Genomic DNA, 17,578 nt, shown 5'->3' with positions numbered 1-17,578 from the left:
AATGGCCACTAGATAGAGCCTGATTACAAACCTAAGAAATCTGTGAAGATGCCTTTTCCATGTCCTACTGGAGCTGCAGTGCTCCTGCCTAAAATATAATAAATCTATAATCTCAATGAGGAGAGATTAGAGGCTATGAGGAGAGATTAAAGAGGCTAGGACTTTTCATCTTGGAAAAGAGGAGACTAAGGGGGGATATGATAGAGGTATATAAAATCATGAACGGTGTGGAGAAAGTGAATAAGGAAAAGTTATTTACTTGTTCCCATAATATAAGAACTAGGGGCCACCAAATGAAATTAATGGGTAGCAGGTTTAAAACAAATAAAAGGACGTTCTTCTTCACTCAGCGCACAGTCAATCTGTGGAACTCCTTGCCTGAGGAGGTTGTGAAGGCTAGGAGTATAACAGGGTTTAAAAGAGAACTGGATAAATTCATGGAGGTTAAGTCCATTAATGGCTATTAGCCAGGATGGGTAAGGAATGGTGTTCCTAGTCCCTATTTGTCAGAGGGTGGACATGGATGGCAGGAGAGAGATCACTTGATCATTACCTGTTACGTTCACTCCTTCTGGGGCACCTGGCCAATCGGTAGACAGGATACTGGGCTGGATGGACCTTTGGTCTGACGCAGTATGGCCATTCTTATGCTCTTAACTCCTGTTCATAACTGAAGAGGAAGATGCACTGTGAATGTAAAGGTTAGTCATTGCCAGAGACTACTACCTGGAAAGTCAGGAAGATGCAAATGGAATTTTTTGGCAGCTTGTAGGGGACCTGCTCTGTTCTCTTCCCCCCTCCCTTTTCCTGAGGCCACATGGCTATGTTAAAAGTGTCTCTGAAGGTAGGGGGAATCACTGGTTTTATAAACCTTACCTGGAGGCTAGGGTGGCCTTCAAAGACTAGGAAATTCCCAGGTTACGAGGGCACTTGGCCACCCTATACAGCCCAATGTCTAGTGTTCAGCTGTCTTTCTGACTATAAGAGACTCTTCACTGGCACTCTTGTAGACAGTCCCAGTGGAGGTTCCAAGGATTCAATTTCTCTAGAGCAGAGGTCCCCAAACTATGGGGCGCACTCTCCTAGCGGGGCATGGAGGAACATTTTTTGGGGGGGGGAGGTGTGGCTGGGGCCAGGCCAGCCCTTACAGGGGAGTGGGAAGGGAGCACTACCCAACTCTGGTCCTGGCCCTGGCCTCAGCCTATCCCTGAGGCTATGGCCCCTCTTCCACCCTCAGCTGTGGCCCCAGCCTTGGCCTCCTTACTCCTGTCTGCATCCGCCACCCTCCACCCAGAGCGGCCGGGAGGGGCACAGACAGGAGTAAAGGGGAGTGTGAGGTAAAGAGTTTGACCACTGCTCTAGAGCTCGACCTGCTTACTGTCTTATCCCTTAAGGTGATCTCCACAGGTCAGTGGCTGAGATGCATTGGCCTGGGTGGTACTGAATTTATCCATTTATCCATTAATAAATCTAAGTGGGAAAACAGAAAAAGGTTTCTAACCATCAGAGGAGTGAGGTTCTGGAACAGCATCCCAGTAGGAGGAATGGGGGCAAACAAACTAACTAGTTTGAAGAGGGAACATGATAAATTTATTAATGGGATTATAGGATGGGCTTGCCTGCAATAGCAGGAACTGGACTCAATGACCCAGGAAGTTCCTTCCAGTCTTACCTTCTATATTCCTTAGAAGGCGTTTGCTCAGCTGTTGCCCCTTCTGTCCTTGTGTTGTGAATTAAAGAGGAATTATCTCTGGGGCTGTCAACTCAGCACCTTTCACCTTCACCAAATCCACTTGGAAAACATGAATCTCAGTGTTGAAATCTCAGCGTGTCTGGCCAGACACTGCCAGGTTGGTGAGGAAAGGGAAAGATTGTTTGTTTTTATGAGAAAGCAGGGGGTATTGGCAAGGTTGATGCTTCAAGTTAAAACTAGAGGAGGGGAAATTTCTTGATCACAGCCTTGTGGTACATATCAGCCTAACAAGGAGGTTACTTGCTGATATTTGCAGCAGGGGGTGCATTACAGCAACTCTCTGTTTTCACATAGCCATCTGGGAATGGTCAGCGAGGTTTCTAATCTCGCTTTTTCCTAGTCATATGCCCCTGGTGATTGTAACTGCTGCCTGCATTTCCCTCCCTCTTTTCTGCTGTGTGCGTGCGTTTCTCTGTGACTGTGGGGCTGGGCTCATTGCAGCTTCCAGCGTCAGCCCAGCCTCATTCGCCTCTGATTGGCAGAGCTCTGAGGTCCAGCCCAGCCTCGGTTTGCTCTGATTGGCAGAGCTCTATGGTCCAGCCCTGCTTTCCTGGAAAGTTCTTGGAAATCTATCAAAGGTATTTCTTTGAACACATAGAGGGACAGCAGCCAAATGCTTTATAAAACAGAAAACAATTTACAACTTTTCAGCTGGGTCCCTGGAAGGAGATGACCAATCTGACCTGATCCTGCCTTTTTCCTTGAGGATTTTGGTATATTTTGGAGGCTCTTCCCTTCCCTCTCCCCTCCCAATTCTCTGGAGTGCAGTGCTGACATCAAGATGTCCATTATGGACACGTCTATTTATACTTTTTGTTTTTTAATGTCAGAACAGTGATGTGAATACAATACAATTCCAGGAATCCGTCACTTCCTGGAACAGATTAAAAGGGGCAAACAAAAGATTACTTAGTTGTGTTTTTTCCCAGAGCTTCATTAGTCCTGGAGCCAGCGTTCAAGTAGGTTGCAGCTCTCCCAGTTCTACATTCAGGGAGATTATTTATTGATATTTATTGTTATTTCGGAGGAGCTTTATCCTGACTTGAAAGGTCGTTCTGAAGGAGATTTCATTCCTTCTTTTAAAATCGTTTTTCCTTTTCTCTGGTCATTTTAAATTTTTTTTTTCTTTTTAATCAGAGCAAGAATATATTTTCTTATCTTCAAAAGTACCAAGACTGCGCATATTTTCCTAGCTAAAGTTGCTGAAAAATCAGTAAAGTCTTTCTCTGGGCAGCCTGATTTGCTTTCTGCTTGGCTTCTCCCGGTGTGTGAACTCCAGAGTGCCGTGGGAGAGGTTTGTTGGGAGCAGTCCAGTCTTTTCTTCCTGTGAATTCCTAACTAAAGACTTGTCCTAGCTCCTCTGGGGAACAAAGAAGAAGAAGGCAAGAAAAGGGGGAAGACCGTTTTCCCATCCTATTGAAGACTTAATGCGTTTTTCCTGGTCCTGGAGTGACATGATCCTCTGTGTTCAGGGGTAAGATTCCTCGCAGCCTTCATTTTAAACGCTTGATTTGAGAATTGTCAATAACAGACTCTGGGGCAGATCCTCAGCTGGTATAAACTGGCGTAGGTCTATTCAAGTTAATGGGGCTATGCTGATTTGCACCAGCTGAGTATCTGGCCCTCAGTACATGTGAGTGTGTTGTGTTTCTGGTTTTTATATATTTTGTCCAAGAAGGGCATGAACGGACACCCTGATATCCATGCTCTCTCTAGAGCTGAGAAATCACATGGCACTCAAGGTCCTTACAGGGTAAAAATTAGCTAGGGGAAAATTCTGACTATGCTATACAATGTATCATATGTAAAACTACAGAGGACAGAAGCACAGAATAATAGGAGCTATCCGATTTCTCCATGGAAACGAACTACTTACAGGGAAAAGCTTTTCAGGATTTTTTTTTAAACTGTCCTTGTCTAATTCCAAATGAATATATAGAATGAATGCATATTTCTTCTTGGATAGCTTTTCTATACAAGATTGTGTGTGTGTGTGTGTACACATACATGTGTATACATACAGTGCATTATAAAAATTTAAGATGGGGAAAAGCCCTAGTGCCCCAGATAGCCAATAAGGTGCAAATAAATTCTTGTGCATGCCTAATTTTATCATATAAGTACCCCTGGCTGGCGCATGCATATTGGCATTTGCATGCTCACATGGCCAGTTAGGGACTAAATGGGTCATCTACATATGTACGTACCTGATCTGCATGAATATATCAGGCATTTGTGCACTTGGAAATATTTGCAAGCTCCTACCTTCATTAATGTCTGGCCATGATGTCATTTTAACCATCCTGTCTGCCACTAGAAGATTTTCCTCACAGTGTTATACTTCTGCTCTGTCTACTTTTAAGTGACTCAAGTGTGGGGATTTCCACCACTTCCCCAAAGAGCCTCCAATGTCTCATAGAGCTCAATATTACAAATATTTTCCTGCTGCTCAACCTATGTCTTCCTTTGCTTGATTTCTCCCATGTTTTCAGCCCACATGGCGGTCCTCATAGTCAAGCTGCTTGAAATTAATTTTTCAGGTTAAGCTTTGCAGGACACTATCATATGCTTTACTGAAGTGCAAATATGTCATATCTACAGCATATCTATCATCCATTAATAACCTGTACTTCATTCAAATGGGGGAGGTTTGTCCACTGTTTGTCTTTATAAAGCTGCTTGTTTATTGCTCCAAGTTCCATTGTCCTCTAAAATTGTATGCATTTTGGATCCAATCCTGCCCTTCTTACTCAGGCAAAAGTCCCGTGGGAGTTGATGGGAGTTTGCCAATATAAGGAGTGTAGGACTGGACCCTTCTTCCTGTACTGTTTCACTATGTGTGTTGTTATGAAGTTTGACTTATCACAGAGGGAATGGCAAAGATCACTTTAATTGGTACCGTTTGTGTCTGCGCTCTTGTATCTTCTCCGTTCTCCAGGGCTTTTCTCGAGGTGTCAGAAAAAGTTTGTTTGCTACTTTTTTTAGGACAAAAAGATGCATATCAACTGGACCTGCTGATTTTTATAAATACAGTTTCTTCCACATAGTTCTTTATCTGGTTCATAATAGCAGCTATAGTCACAGTGTATTCTGTTCATTCCTGATCCTTGACCTCTTTTCTTTTTGTCTTGTTTAGTAGTTCAGCCACCTTTGATTCATCATTTATTAGACTCCATTAATGGGTCCACGTTCCTGCCACACCTGGATTTTAAAACTTACTTTCACTGCACTGTGGTCACTAGAGGTTGTGTCACCCCAGGCTTTTTATATGTATGGGAGGGGACAGGGGAGCACAATCCATGCAGCATCCCCTGTGGCCTTTCCCTGGATATTGTGGAAGAAGCCCCTCTGGAAATGCATGGGGGTTTAGGGCTCCACGGGTTTTAGGTGGCAGGATAGTCAGGGAGCATATGGGAGCCAGAGGATGAGCACTGTAGGTGAACTCATCTTTCTCCGATCCACACTGGCCCCACTTCACAAGAGCCCTTGTGACTACAGAGAGGGGACTGTACACAGGGGTGCTGGAACAATTTTTATAGTAGGGGTGCTGAGAGCCATTGAATCAAACTGTAAACCCTGTATATAATGGAAACCACTTCAAGCCAGAGGGTGCGCCAGCACCTCCCGCACTCCTAGTTCCAGCACCTATGATTGTACATAGAGTTTAAAGATTTGAGCCCTTTCTACATCTCTGAAGTGAAATGTGAATGGATTCACAGCTTCCTTTAGTGAAAGGGCCTCCCCAGGGTGGCTTCAAGATGAGTCCTGGAGGTTCAGAGACAGCATTCCACGAAACAAATGGAAGATACAGAAGCAGCATAGTGAAAGCGGGAGCAGAACTTTCTAATAAATGATCAGTTAAGGTACCTAGTGATTGTCTAAAGATTCCATTCAAAACCACTTCCTGATCTCTCCATCTCCCTCAGACAAATCTTAATCCCTTTCCCAAATCAGGTGTCTAAAAAGCAAAATGGTTCTCATGCTAGCAACAAGAAAACATTTCTTTAAACACAAGACTTTGCCTGTGGGCATAGCAGAAACATTTCCAAGAAGAAGCAAGCTCAATTTTGGAATCCAAGCTGCAGTGTTATTGTTCAGGAGCTGGGAATGGGGCCTATGCACCATGGGACTCCTTCTCCCTTACTTTTCACCTTGTGCAGTCATTTATACCTGTGCAACACAAACTGCTGGTGTTGAAAGCTACCAAATTTGAATCCTCCACCGAGAGTAGCATTTGACACCCACTTTGCACAGTGATTACACAAGGTGCAAGGCAGTGGAGGATCAGGCCTGTACTCTTTCTTTTTGAAAGAGTACAGGCAGTGCCCAAAAGCTACTAAATAATACCCAGGTGAGACTCTCCTTGGAGAAAGTGTCTGGGCTTCCTTCATGACAGTGCTACCATGGAAGGGAATCTTATCCAGAGCCATTGCCTGCAAGACAAGAGCCACAGAGAAACGCTTTGTACACTAGTTATCAGAGAATACTGGTGAAGACTAGGGGCTAGAACAAAGATTTAGCAGGTGAGGTCTTCTAGGATAGAAATTAATAGGCAGGATTCAAAGTCCATGCATGTCATATCTTGCTTTTCTAAAGTAGGGATTGGCTGAAGAAGACCATTTGGCTGATGTTTTAACTCACAACAGTCTCTTCTGAAAGTCTGTGGAGCATTTGATTTTGTGGGATCAGTGTGTCCTCCTTGACTGCCCTTCATTGTTTGAGAACACTGTGTGTCCCTCACTTTAGAGCCAGATTTACCTATGGCCCCATAAAAACTCTCTACGTAGTTACATTCGAAATGCAGAACCATGGAACTCCGACTGCAGCTTGCTCTCTCTCTTAAAGGAAAAACTCCCCTTCAATCCCCTCCGTGCTATTGTTCTTCATATGTCTCTCCTTTTGGGTCTTTGTCCCACAATTGGGACACAGCAGGGTGAGAGGGCTGGAGAGAGGAGTGGGCCAAGTCAAGGTAGGGTGGGGAAGATCAGTCTGTAACCTTATCCCCTGCCTCGTCCACATTTGTGTGCCCATTAAATGTCACTGTCTATACAAAGGACAAAGTTGATAAGATTGGAGGAGAAATGCCAGGGACATCCGTCCTCTCTCGCCCTCTTTTTCCTATGACGTGAGAGAATGCTGCAGCTGCCTTTTTAATCTCCATTAGCTTCAGACAGTCCCTAGGTCTCAAGTTGGGGATTGTATTGCATTTCCCTGGGAACACATTTACCTTATATTTTTTTACCCTAGAGAGGTCACCTTGGTGCCAGGTGCAGTAGAGATAAACATTTGAGATATGCTGTGGCACAGGGTTGAGTGAAGGTGAAGAGTGCCAGAAGATGGAAGGCCCAAGCCAGGCCCAATCAGACCCTCCTATCAGCTGCTCTCTTTTTGTTCTCTTTCCTTTAATCTTGCATCTCATTCTTGCCAGCTCTGTAGGATTTTCACATGCAGGAGCCATGCATGTGGGGTGCTGCTCACCTAGAGCACCGAGACACGTGCTGCTTATTTTCAGACTCCTGCAGGACACGCAGCTTTGTACATTCCCTTGGCAGTGAAAACTCTGGGCTGATTCCTCAGACTTAGAAGTCTGACTGGGAATGAGAGCTCCCTCCTCACACTCCATCATCCTGTACTCTCACCACAGGTCACACCTTCTTTTAGCATTCCCCATGGTACAGAGAAGGACTGATCACAGGGCAATGGGACACATTACAGCTAGTTGCTAGAAGGCTACAATACTGCTCCCTTTGAAGATTTATAACCACACTGAACAATGCTCACCATGGCACTACCTTGTTGGAACCCTTCTACCATGATAAATATGCCAGGGGCTGGGTGGTTACACTTTACACTAAGTTTCCTTCATGCCATTTGATGCCAGGGACTGGCTAGTTATTCCTCTGTGATGGCATTTCAAGATCAGCACACGCTTAGCTTCTAACAGGCATGACAAGATCAGGCCAACCTGCAGTGACAGGAGGATAACGTGGAGGAGCTGATTCTCCTCTCAGACACACTGTCATAAATCTGTAGTAACTCCAGTGAAGTTTACACCAGTGAAACAGAATCAGGCCCACTGCATGTCATCAGGAACCCTATCTGTATCTCCTCCCTACAGCCTTATTAAAAATGCAGTATCCTATATATTAGAGCAGTGTCTCTCAACCGTTCCAGACTACTGTACCCCTTTCAGGAGTCTGATTTGTCTTGCGTACCCCGAAGTTTCACCTCACTTAAAAACTACTTGCTTACAAAATCAGACATAAAAATGCCAAAGTATCACAGCACACTATTATGGAAAAATTGCTGACTTTCTCATTTTTACCATATAATTATGAAATAAATCAACTGGAATATAAATATTGCACTTACATTTCAGCGTATAGTATATAGAGCAGTATAAACAAGCCGTTGTCTGTATGAAATTGTAGTTTGTACTGACTTTGCTAGTGCTTTTTATGTAGCCTGGTGTAAAACTAGGCAAATATCTAGATGAGTTGATGTACCCCCTGGAAGACTCTGCATACCCCTCAGAGGTATGCGTACCCCTGGTTGAGAACCACTGGATTAGAGGAATGTCAGGCTCTTGGAGTTTCAAGGTAGTGTTTGAACTAGTGTTCCTCCCAAGGTGGAAAAAGCCACCCATCCCTCCCTGCATCGAGGGGCTCATCTTTAGCTCTGTGATGTTTGTTTTTTCCCTTTTCTACTTCTGTTGGAAACATAACCATAGTGAGGATCTGTTTACAGAACACGTGCTGTAGCACGCATAGCAGAGTCTGAGCTGATAATGCAGCCCTAGGCAAGGCAAGCTAAAAATCATACAATGTGTCCTTTGTTTCAGACCCCATCCTTTGCTCGCAGAGGAGAAGATCAGGAGACAGTCGCTCAGAGGCATTGCAGTGGATTTGTCAGAGCAGATCATGCAACCTCGCTCCGTTACGGTCTTCCAAGGAGAATCTGCTCCTGCCTTCATGGCACCTGCTCCTGAGAATAACCTGCCTCAGATGCGAGATCCTGAAGAAGACCTGCTATGCATTGCAAAAACCTTCTCCTACCTGCGAGAATCTGGTAAGGCTCTACCCACCAGCATGAGGTCACTGGGTGAGGAGGCCACAGGGTGTGGGGAAGAACTCTCTGTGAGCCACCTCCAAGAAGAAACTCCTTTCCTAGGAAGGTTTCAGAGTAACAGCCGTGTTAGTCTGTATTCGCAAAAAGAAAGGAAGACTTGTGGCACCTTGGAGACTAACCAATTTATTTGAGCATGAGCTTTCGTGAGCTACAGCTCACTTCATCGGATGCATACTGTGGAAATTACCACTATACATACAGACACCATAAACAATAGCTCCTCCCACCCCACTCTCCTGCTGGTAATAGTTTATCTAAAGTGATCATCAAGATGGGCCATTTCCAGCACAAATCCAGGTTTTCTCACTCTCTGCCCCCCCTCAGACAAACTTACTCTCTTGCTGGTAATAGCCCATCCAAAGTGACCACTCGCATCACAATGTGTATTATAATCAAGGTGGGCCATTTCCTGCAGGAATCCAGGTTCTCTCACCCCCTCACCCCCCTCCAAAAACCACACACACAAACTCACTCTCCTGCTGGTAATAGCCTATCCAAAATGACCACGCACCTTACAACATGCATGAAAATCAAGGTGGGCCATTTCCAGCACAAATCCAGGTTTTCTCACACCCCCCACACCCCCCCCCAAACCACACACACACACACACAAAAAAAAAAAACCCACACAAACTCACTCTCCTGCTGGCAATAGCTCATCCAAACTGACCACTCCCCACAATGTGCATGACAATCAAGGTGGGCCACTTCCAGCATAAATCCAAGTTTAACCAGAAGACCGGGGGGGGGGGGGGTAGGAAAAAACAAGGGGAAATAGGCTACCTTGCATAATGACTTAGGAAGGTTGCTGGGCACTAAGGTTGGTCTGCTGTAAGTGTCTTGCCCCAGAAACTGTTACAGCGGAAACTTATCAGTGCAATGAGTGGTCCCGGTCTCAGCCACCACACAGCCAGTGTTTGTATCACAAAGTAGCCCATCACTAGCATACACGGGAGCTTTGCCTTTAATTGCTCCATTGACAGAAAGAGGAACTGGCTCCTCTGTCTCTGTAAGCCCCAAACACTGCAGCATGGCCTCCCCTCCTCCAGCCTGAGCACACTGATGAAAAACATAAGCTGGAAACCCTGCAGGGCTTGGCTATGCCATCTCTACTGTAATTCCCATAAAGCCTGCTCCTGCCTCCCTGTTATGAGCAGCCTGTGTTTTCAGTCTAGTGACGATTCTTTCTTTCTTTCTTTCTTTCTTTCTTTCTAAATGAACTCTCTTTCTGTGATTCCTTTCCAGGCTGGTATTGGGGATCTATCACAGCCAGCGAGGCCAAGCAGCATCTTCAGAAGATGCCTGAGGGTACCTTCCTGGTACGGGACAGCACCCACCCCAGCTACCTGTTCACGCTCTCTGTCAAGACCAACCGGGGTCCCACCAACGTGCGCATTGAATATGCCGACAGCAAGTTCCGGCTCGACTCGAACTGCCTGTCCAAACCCCGCATCCTGGCCTTCCCAGATGTGGTCAGCCTTATCCAGCACTATGTCATGTCCTGCACAGTGGAGAATAAGAATGAGGCCCCCTATCCACCGCCCTCGCCCCTGTCCCCCGTGCAAAAGGAGATGGTGGCTGCGGCAGTGCACTTGAAGCTGATACGGCCACTCAGCCGCAAGGACAGTGTCCCCAGCCTACAGCACCTGTGCCGGCTACAGATCAACAAGTCAACAGTGGAGGTGGACCAGCTGCCACTGCCCAGGAGGATGGGGTACTATTTGAAGCAATATCCCTTCCAGCTCTGAGGTGCAGCTGATGGGCCTCTGACCAACAGACTAGAATCTTGATGTCTTTTTATCTTGCTGAAGCATGGCATCAAGGGGGTACAGTAAAGACATGGTCATCAGCAGTGGCTGCATCCACTTTTTCTCTCCCCTCCCCCAATTCCATGCCTACACCAGGGAGGGAGCTGGTTGTACCAGTGAACTGTGGGACACAATCCGACCTCCGAGCCTCAGAGGCTTGAAGGAAGTGCTCTTGACACGTGCACACTACTTGAATTTCAGAGCTGCCGTGACGTTAGGAGTATTACCATTGTTCTTATCACTATTTATTTCCTTGTTAGCCTCTCTCCTGATACTTTAAGGCACCTTTTAGTCCATTGTTTTTGTTTCTTTTCCTTTCAAGGAATTAGGGATGGACCTGGGCTGGAATAAAGGATCCCAACCCAGACCAAACCCAAAACTCCAGGGCAGTTTGGATCGGGATTTGAGTGTCACCTCTTTGACCCTGTCTTTGTAGTAGGCCACTCTAAATTCCACATCCAAACACCCCTGGAAGCAGGGGGGAAACTGAGATTCAGATGAAAGTCTGGATCCAAATTTTGGCACCTGGGTCCTATCTCTGAAACATATGGTCTATTTCCTTTCTTCACAAACTGGAAATGCTGTGACCTCAGAGTGTATGTATGGCAGGCATCTATATATTTCACTGGGATGTCACCACGGTTGGAAGATGGCCCAAGATTGGAAGAATTTTTGAACAAAAACACCTCTCCCCTGCAAGTTCACAGGTTCTGGATATTGAGTTTGGGACAAGGAGGCCCCACTCTGTTCCCCTCCCCACCCCCATTCTATTTCCCATTTCAAAAGGAAGTTCCAAGTAACACTTTTAAATCAAGTCCTTGGCAACCCAAGTCCCCTGCTGATTATCTTCAGGCATTGGGGGTTGTGGGCATCTATCCCGAATGAATTGTGTTTTCTTCCCATCAGTGTCAATCTCTTGGCACTGCCCTTGCCTTGGTGAAGCAGGGAGAAGGGTGGTGGCATCCTGGCCCTGGCTCAAAGCTGGCTCTGCTGAGCTGCACTGACGACACATGGTTTGAGGTTATTTATTTATTTATTCTTTCAGTGGCACAGGGAAAAAAAAAACACTTGTCCCTGCTCCATCATCACCATGCTGCCAAATAACCAGCCCCTCTGCCCCATTCAGCACTAAATAACTAGCCAACCACCACCAGGCAGCTTCAATCAGAGCTGTGTCTGATTTTGTTATCCCCTGTTTAATTTGCTGGTAGCACCTTCTCACTTGAAAGAGACTTAATCTAACTGATGCCAGTATTGCTTTTGCATCCCATAATAGAAACAGCAATTGAGCTTCCTCCCTTTGCCAGTATCCACACCCTACAGCCCTGCCTTCTCCCTCCCCCAGACCTCTATCTGTGGAATCTTTGATCAATGTCTTGTGACCCTTGCGTTCTAAAATGAAGCTATTACCCCCAGCCCTCTGCCTCCGCCCCCATGCAGCAAATCGGTCACAAAGGGCCATATCATCCCCTGCAGAAGGAGGAGGCACAGAATGGGTGGATTCTGCATAGCAATGAGCATGGAAGGGGGAAGACTGCCTCCTCGGAACCATCATTATCTCCCACCACTTGCCCAACCTCATGGAGACCAGTCCACAGGGCTGTGGGGGTGGGGGGTGTGTGTGAGGAAGATGCAGCTGGGAAAGGGACACATGGGTCTAGGGGGGCTGCTCCTCTCCACAGCATCTTCCCTCACCTCTGAACCCTCAGGACTTTAGCAGGCAGTAGGCCCTGGCCTACATAGGTCCCAGGGCTGGGTGTATTTGGGGAGAGACATCCCAGCTTGTTCACAGAGCTGGAAGGGGAGGAAGAGATAGGACAACACCCCAGGGGATAATAGTCTGAAGGAAACCAGTGGAGTTTCCTCTCCACTAGATAGGAGCATCCTGCTTAAGGGGCAACACGGCCCAGTGTATTTAGTCAACGCTCATTTCTTGTCTCATTTTACATGCTGGTAGTATTGCTGGCTTTGTTTTCCATACTTTGATGATTGACAGCATGCGTGTGTGAGGTCAGGTTTCTCTGTTACTGCACCTCTGCCCCCACGCAGGGGCTGTGGAAAGGCAATCAAATGAGAATAGAAAATTAAAAAACAAATAGAAAATACATTTAAAAAAAACCCATAAGACCACTGAACAAGGCTTCCTTTTAGACAAGCTCATCTGTCCGCTGGGTGGAGGTGGGGGTGGGGGGGGTTGGAGATTGGGAAACTCCAGCTATGGAACTCACAATAATGATCTTGGGAAACCCGTATGACTTGCCAAGCTGAGCTGCATATGTGGCAGCTCTCTGGGAGAGACCCAGTCACTACAGTAATGTGCGTAGGGAGCGGGTAAGTGGTTCTGCTTTCTGAACCATCCACTAGTGACTCCCATTCAGCTGTGTCCCAACAGCCGACCTTTTTCCTTTGTGGGGCTGGTGCGGGAATCGAGCCTGCAGGTTTCGGAGCTCTTGCCCAAAGAGCTCCTGGGTAGGAAGAATGGGTGGGAGAAGAGGGTAACAATGTGGCATGCTTGGTCCATCTGAAAGTGAGTGGATGCACAGGGACAACTGGAGGCTGTAAGCTCTTATGGGCAAGGGTGCTCTCTGTGATATTTGTACAGCACCTAGCACATGGGGCCTCTGAGTTCTATTGCAATATAAATAATAATATACATAGACTCCAAAAAGTCACTTTCTTCTAGCCTTGAAACAGTTTTTTTAAAATCATTTGACCTGGATTTTAAATAAAAGTCTGATATTTTAAAGCCATTCAATCTAAAACTCTGTGGTCATATCCAAGTAGGATCATCAAACAGTGACTCTTCATTTAATCTTTTCAAAAACCGAATCTGAGAACACGGAACAAGCTCTTAGCCAGCCTCCCTGTCCTGCCAAATACACACAAACCCAAGTTTTTATTTTGTAGTTATCAGGAGAGTTCAGAGTTTTAGAAAATTCTGATCTGAACATCACAAGGTGAATAGGAATCTGATTGCCACTCCGTACACAATAGTTATGGGCAGCAAAATCACAGGTCTCCAATTGCCAGGGATGGAAGGAACACTCTCAAATAGTTTATGAAAGCATCTGACCCATCTTAATATTGCTAGTACCTGGGAGAGAAAACCCTCCAGAGTCTAAAATCTGGGTGTAAGTAGGTGCAATGCAACTAGAAGTCTTTTGAAGTGCACCTTTATACACCAGTTTTGAATTTGGCTCTACTGTAGGCTATACACCTCTAGCACTCCCTTGGGGAGATGGTAGGCTCCTCTTCTGTTCTGGAGTCTGGGGCATAGCCCTCTGGCCATGCTGTTCAGGGTCTCTGCTCCCTTGCATGGGGACCTAAAGTAATCCAAACAAAAAGTCATCATGCTTTCGCAGCCCACAGAGAGCAGAGTCCTAGGCCTTAGGGAAGCCAAAGAGAAAAGAAAAAGTACCAGCTCTTCTTCTTTCTGAGAGGGCCTGGGTGGCCAATACTCTCAAGGCGTTTCCCTGGTCAGCAACCCATGATTCCAGTGGCAGGGGGAGCTCTGACTTGCAGTCCTGCTCCAGAGAGCTACCCTGCACCAAGCAGGGACCCTTCCTTTTAGGGTATGTCTACATTGCAGCTGTGTGGTGTCGTTCCCAGCATGGGTAAACAGACTCATGCTAGCTCACTAAAAATAGCAGTGGGGATGTTGCAGTGCGAGTGTTGGCTCAGGCTAGCTGCCCAGGCTTGGACCCAGGAAGCTGGCCAGGCTTGGGTTAGCTATCCTGAGCCACAGCCCTTACCACAATGTCCACACTGCTCTTCTCAGTGCATTACCTTGAGCTGAAATGGCACACATCTGCCTGCCTCTGCTGGGAATCACATCTTCCAGCTGCAGTGCACACATACACTTCAGGACCTGCCCATCTCCAGGCTTGACAGGCTTCACAGGCATGCCAGGCTGAGGCTGACTGTGCCCAGAGGAGCTCTTTAACTCCTTCCTGCTGAGGGTGGGGACCTGCCCCACCACAGGCCCCAAGGATAAAACTCTGCTCTCAGTTACATTGATACTGATCTGGAATAGCTGCATGCACTTAAATGGAGTTGCAGTAGAACCTCGCAACACCTCAGAATGGAGGTTGTTCGTAACTCTGACAAAACATTAGGGTTGTTCTTTCAAAAGTTTACTACTGAACATTAACTTAATACAGCTTTGAAACTCTACTATGTGAAGAAAAATGCTGCTTTCCCTTTTTCTTTTTTTTTTAGTAGTTCACGTTTAATGCAGTACTGTACGGTATTTGCATTTTTTAAAACTTTTTTTTTTGGTCTTTGCTGCTGCCTGATTGTGTACTTGCTGTTCCAAATGAGGTGTGTGGTTGACTGGTCAGTTCGTAACTCTGGTGCTCATAACTCTGAGGTTCTACTGTACTCCAGATTCACCCCTCTGTAAGGGAGTAGAATTTGGATCCCAATCTGGGATTTTTTTTCTTTTTAAAATCCACTGTCTGAAAGCCAAGAATATTAGCTTCTGTTTTCATGGGGCCCCCCAAAATCCACACTTTGGTCTCGCTACACTGGCCCTGGAATGGTCATTCACTAAAGAACACTCCTACCAGTACCACACGCATGAGGAGACTTCCACTGCACACCAAGGATATGCGGGCAGGATAATGCTGCTGCTCAAGCTGAAGTTGTTAAACACAAACAGACATGTCTCTATTGGTTCCATTGGAGGGATGGAGGGGTGGTGAAATCAAGGCAAGTCAAATGGAAAAATAAAATCAAGAGGGAAGTTGTGACCAGACTTGGAAGAAATATTTGCAAACAATGGAGAGCATTAAAAAGAAAGAAGAAAAGCGCTAAGAAATTACTTGAATATGATTTTAAATACCCTGAAGTCAAATTCTTCCCTTTTTTACAGGTCTGCAACCCCTTGAAGTTGGAGGTAGGTCATCTGGGGTATGCATATGGCCCTCTAACACACAAAGGTAGTCATGGGTGGTTTTGCTCACAGGTGGTTTTACTGACACCCTATGTTATCGTAATTATTATTTCCCACTCCTGCATCTTCAGGACATTTTGCCAAGGAAAATGTGTTCATGCTATGAGAGCCCAGGTGCCAAGTTTTGACCCAGATTTAATTTATTTTTACAGCTGAGTTATACATCTCTGAAAATAGGGGTGTGAATGAAAACCCAGACAGCACTTTAATTATAACATCATGAAAAGTGCTGCTTTAATATCTCTCCCTGGGATGCTTATGTAGTGTGCTAAGTATCATTGCTGCCGGGCCAGCGTATGGCATTTTTTTCTGCATGCGTATTATTTCTGGCTAGATGCATACAGATGCACACAGAGTGTTTGAAGCAGATCTCTAAGCAGGCTGGAAGGATATGTGACAGATTCTCCAAACCATGAAAATGTGCTACAGAGATGCCCTGCAGTGCTTCAAAATGAAATAAGCAGGTAAAGTGTGTTCCACACTAGCTCCTATGGTCTCACTTCATGCCTTAAGAAATCACCCTTCTGAGCAGACAGCGTGTGTACGTGTGAGCAGACATCTTTCCCACCCTGCTCTCAAACACAGGGAAATCTCACCCCTTCTCCTGGGGCTTAGCTTTATTATTAACCAGGTAACCAATTATACATTAACGTGGTTTAGTTTCAACCTTCTTTCTGGGTTTCGCTGCTCAAGGGTTCCTTCCCCTGGACTGCTCAGCCCATGCCCAGGATCGTCTCTCTGAAGACGCAGTCCCTTATAATCAGATGGGTTAATTAGTCAGCAAAACTCTCAATGAATCACCACAATCCACTTAACCCTTTTGAGGCAGAACCAACACCCACAGATGCGGTGGGATGTTTCTAGCAAACCCTGCTGGCCTGTTACACTGCATTTCTGGGCCACCGACCATCGCTATTTTCACCAGTTATCAGAGGAAATGGAGACTCAAAAAGCAAAACAACTGGATACTCCACATACAGTTCTTCCACTTCTTCCACTCGGCCCAGCAATTTACTAATGGTCAAGTCCGTGGAACGCCTGTCTATCTGCAGCTTCCAATATCTCCTTAGCGATCACTGGCGCATATACAATGGATGATACCACCATTAATGTCTCCCTCCCCCACCTCACCTGCTGTCCAAGGGACTGGAATATGTGGGAGGGGAATAGAGAGTAGAGATGGTCTGAACAACCCACAGCTTTGGATGCAGTTCAGAATTTTGCATCTCATCCCCATTCCTAATTGCAAAGTTAAAACGTTTTATGCATCAACTTTAACAAGCCCTGCCCCTAGCTCCACAGGTGGGAAATTTTTAAAACCATTAAACTTGGCAGCCCATAATTAGAGGAACCAGCCAAGAGTGAAAAATGAGAGATAATAAAAAAATAAGATCAAATCTTCCTGAATGTGTAATTATCCAGGGAATGGAGCCTTCCCATCGCAGCTCCTTGCCAGTGCTTCATTCCCAGGGCTACATTCCCAGAGTATGCCCTGCCATTCTGCAGAGCACCTGGGCACCTCTTGGTTTGTTAGATTAGCAGCAGCACAGTGTTTCATGTATAAGAGGCAGACAGAATGTGATTTGCAGCACAGGGAGAGCAGGGCAACCTGATGCTGCTGTCCTGCACCAAGTAACTTTCCCCCATAACAGGATACCAGAAAATGGGGCGATGGAGCTGTCATAACTATAAAGGGAAGGGTACCCACCTTTCTGTACACAGTGCTATAAAATCCCTCCTGGCCAGAGGCAACATCCTGTTACCTGTAAAGGGTTAAGAAGCTCAGCTAACCTGGCTGGCACCTGACCCAAAGGACCAATAAGGGGACAAGATGCTTTCAAATCTTGGTGTGTGGCGGGGGAGGCTTTTTTGTTTGTGCTCTTTGTTTACGTGGTTGTTCTCTCTGGGACTGAGAGAGGCCAGACAGAAATCCAT

General features: G+C 46.0%; 1 protein-coding gene across 1 annotated transcript; it reads left to right on the top strand.

The window, feature by feature from the left end:
• Nucleotides 1-2,289: 2,289 nt before the first annotated feature.
• On the top strand, nt 2,290-13,439 carry CISH (cytokine inducible SH2 containing protein). The gene is made up of 3 exons (XM_007061851.4): nt 2,290-3,227; nt 8,595-8,821; nt 10,127-13,439. Exons 1-3 carry the CDS (start codon nt 3,181-3,183, stop codon nt 10,627-10,629), a joined length of 777 nt encoding a protein of 258 aa, XP_007061913.2. The 5' UTR covers nt 2,290-3,180; the 3' UTR covers nt 10,630-13,439.
• Nucleotides 13,440-17,578: the final 4,139 nt, after the last annotated feature.

The sequence above is a fragment of the Chelonia mydas genome, chromosome 7 (genome assembly GCF_015237465.2).
Source record: "Chelonia mydas isolate rCheMyd1 chromosome 7, rCheMyd1.pri.v2, whole genome shotgun sequence".
NCBI classification, from domain to species: Eukaryota; Metazoa; Chordata; order Testudines; family Cheloniidae; genus Chelonia; species Chelonia mydas.
Note: the sequence above shows the minus strand (reverse complement) of the source record. Positions and strands in the feature narration are given on the sequence as shown.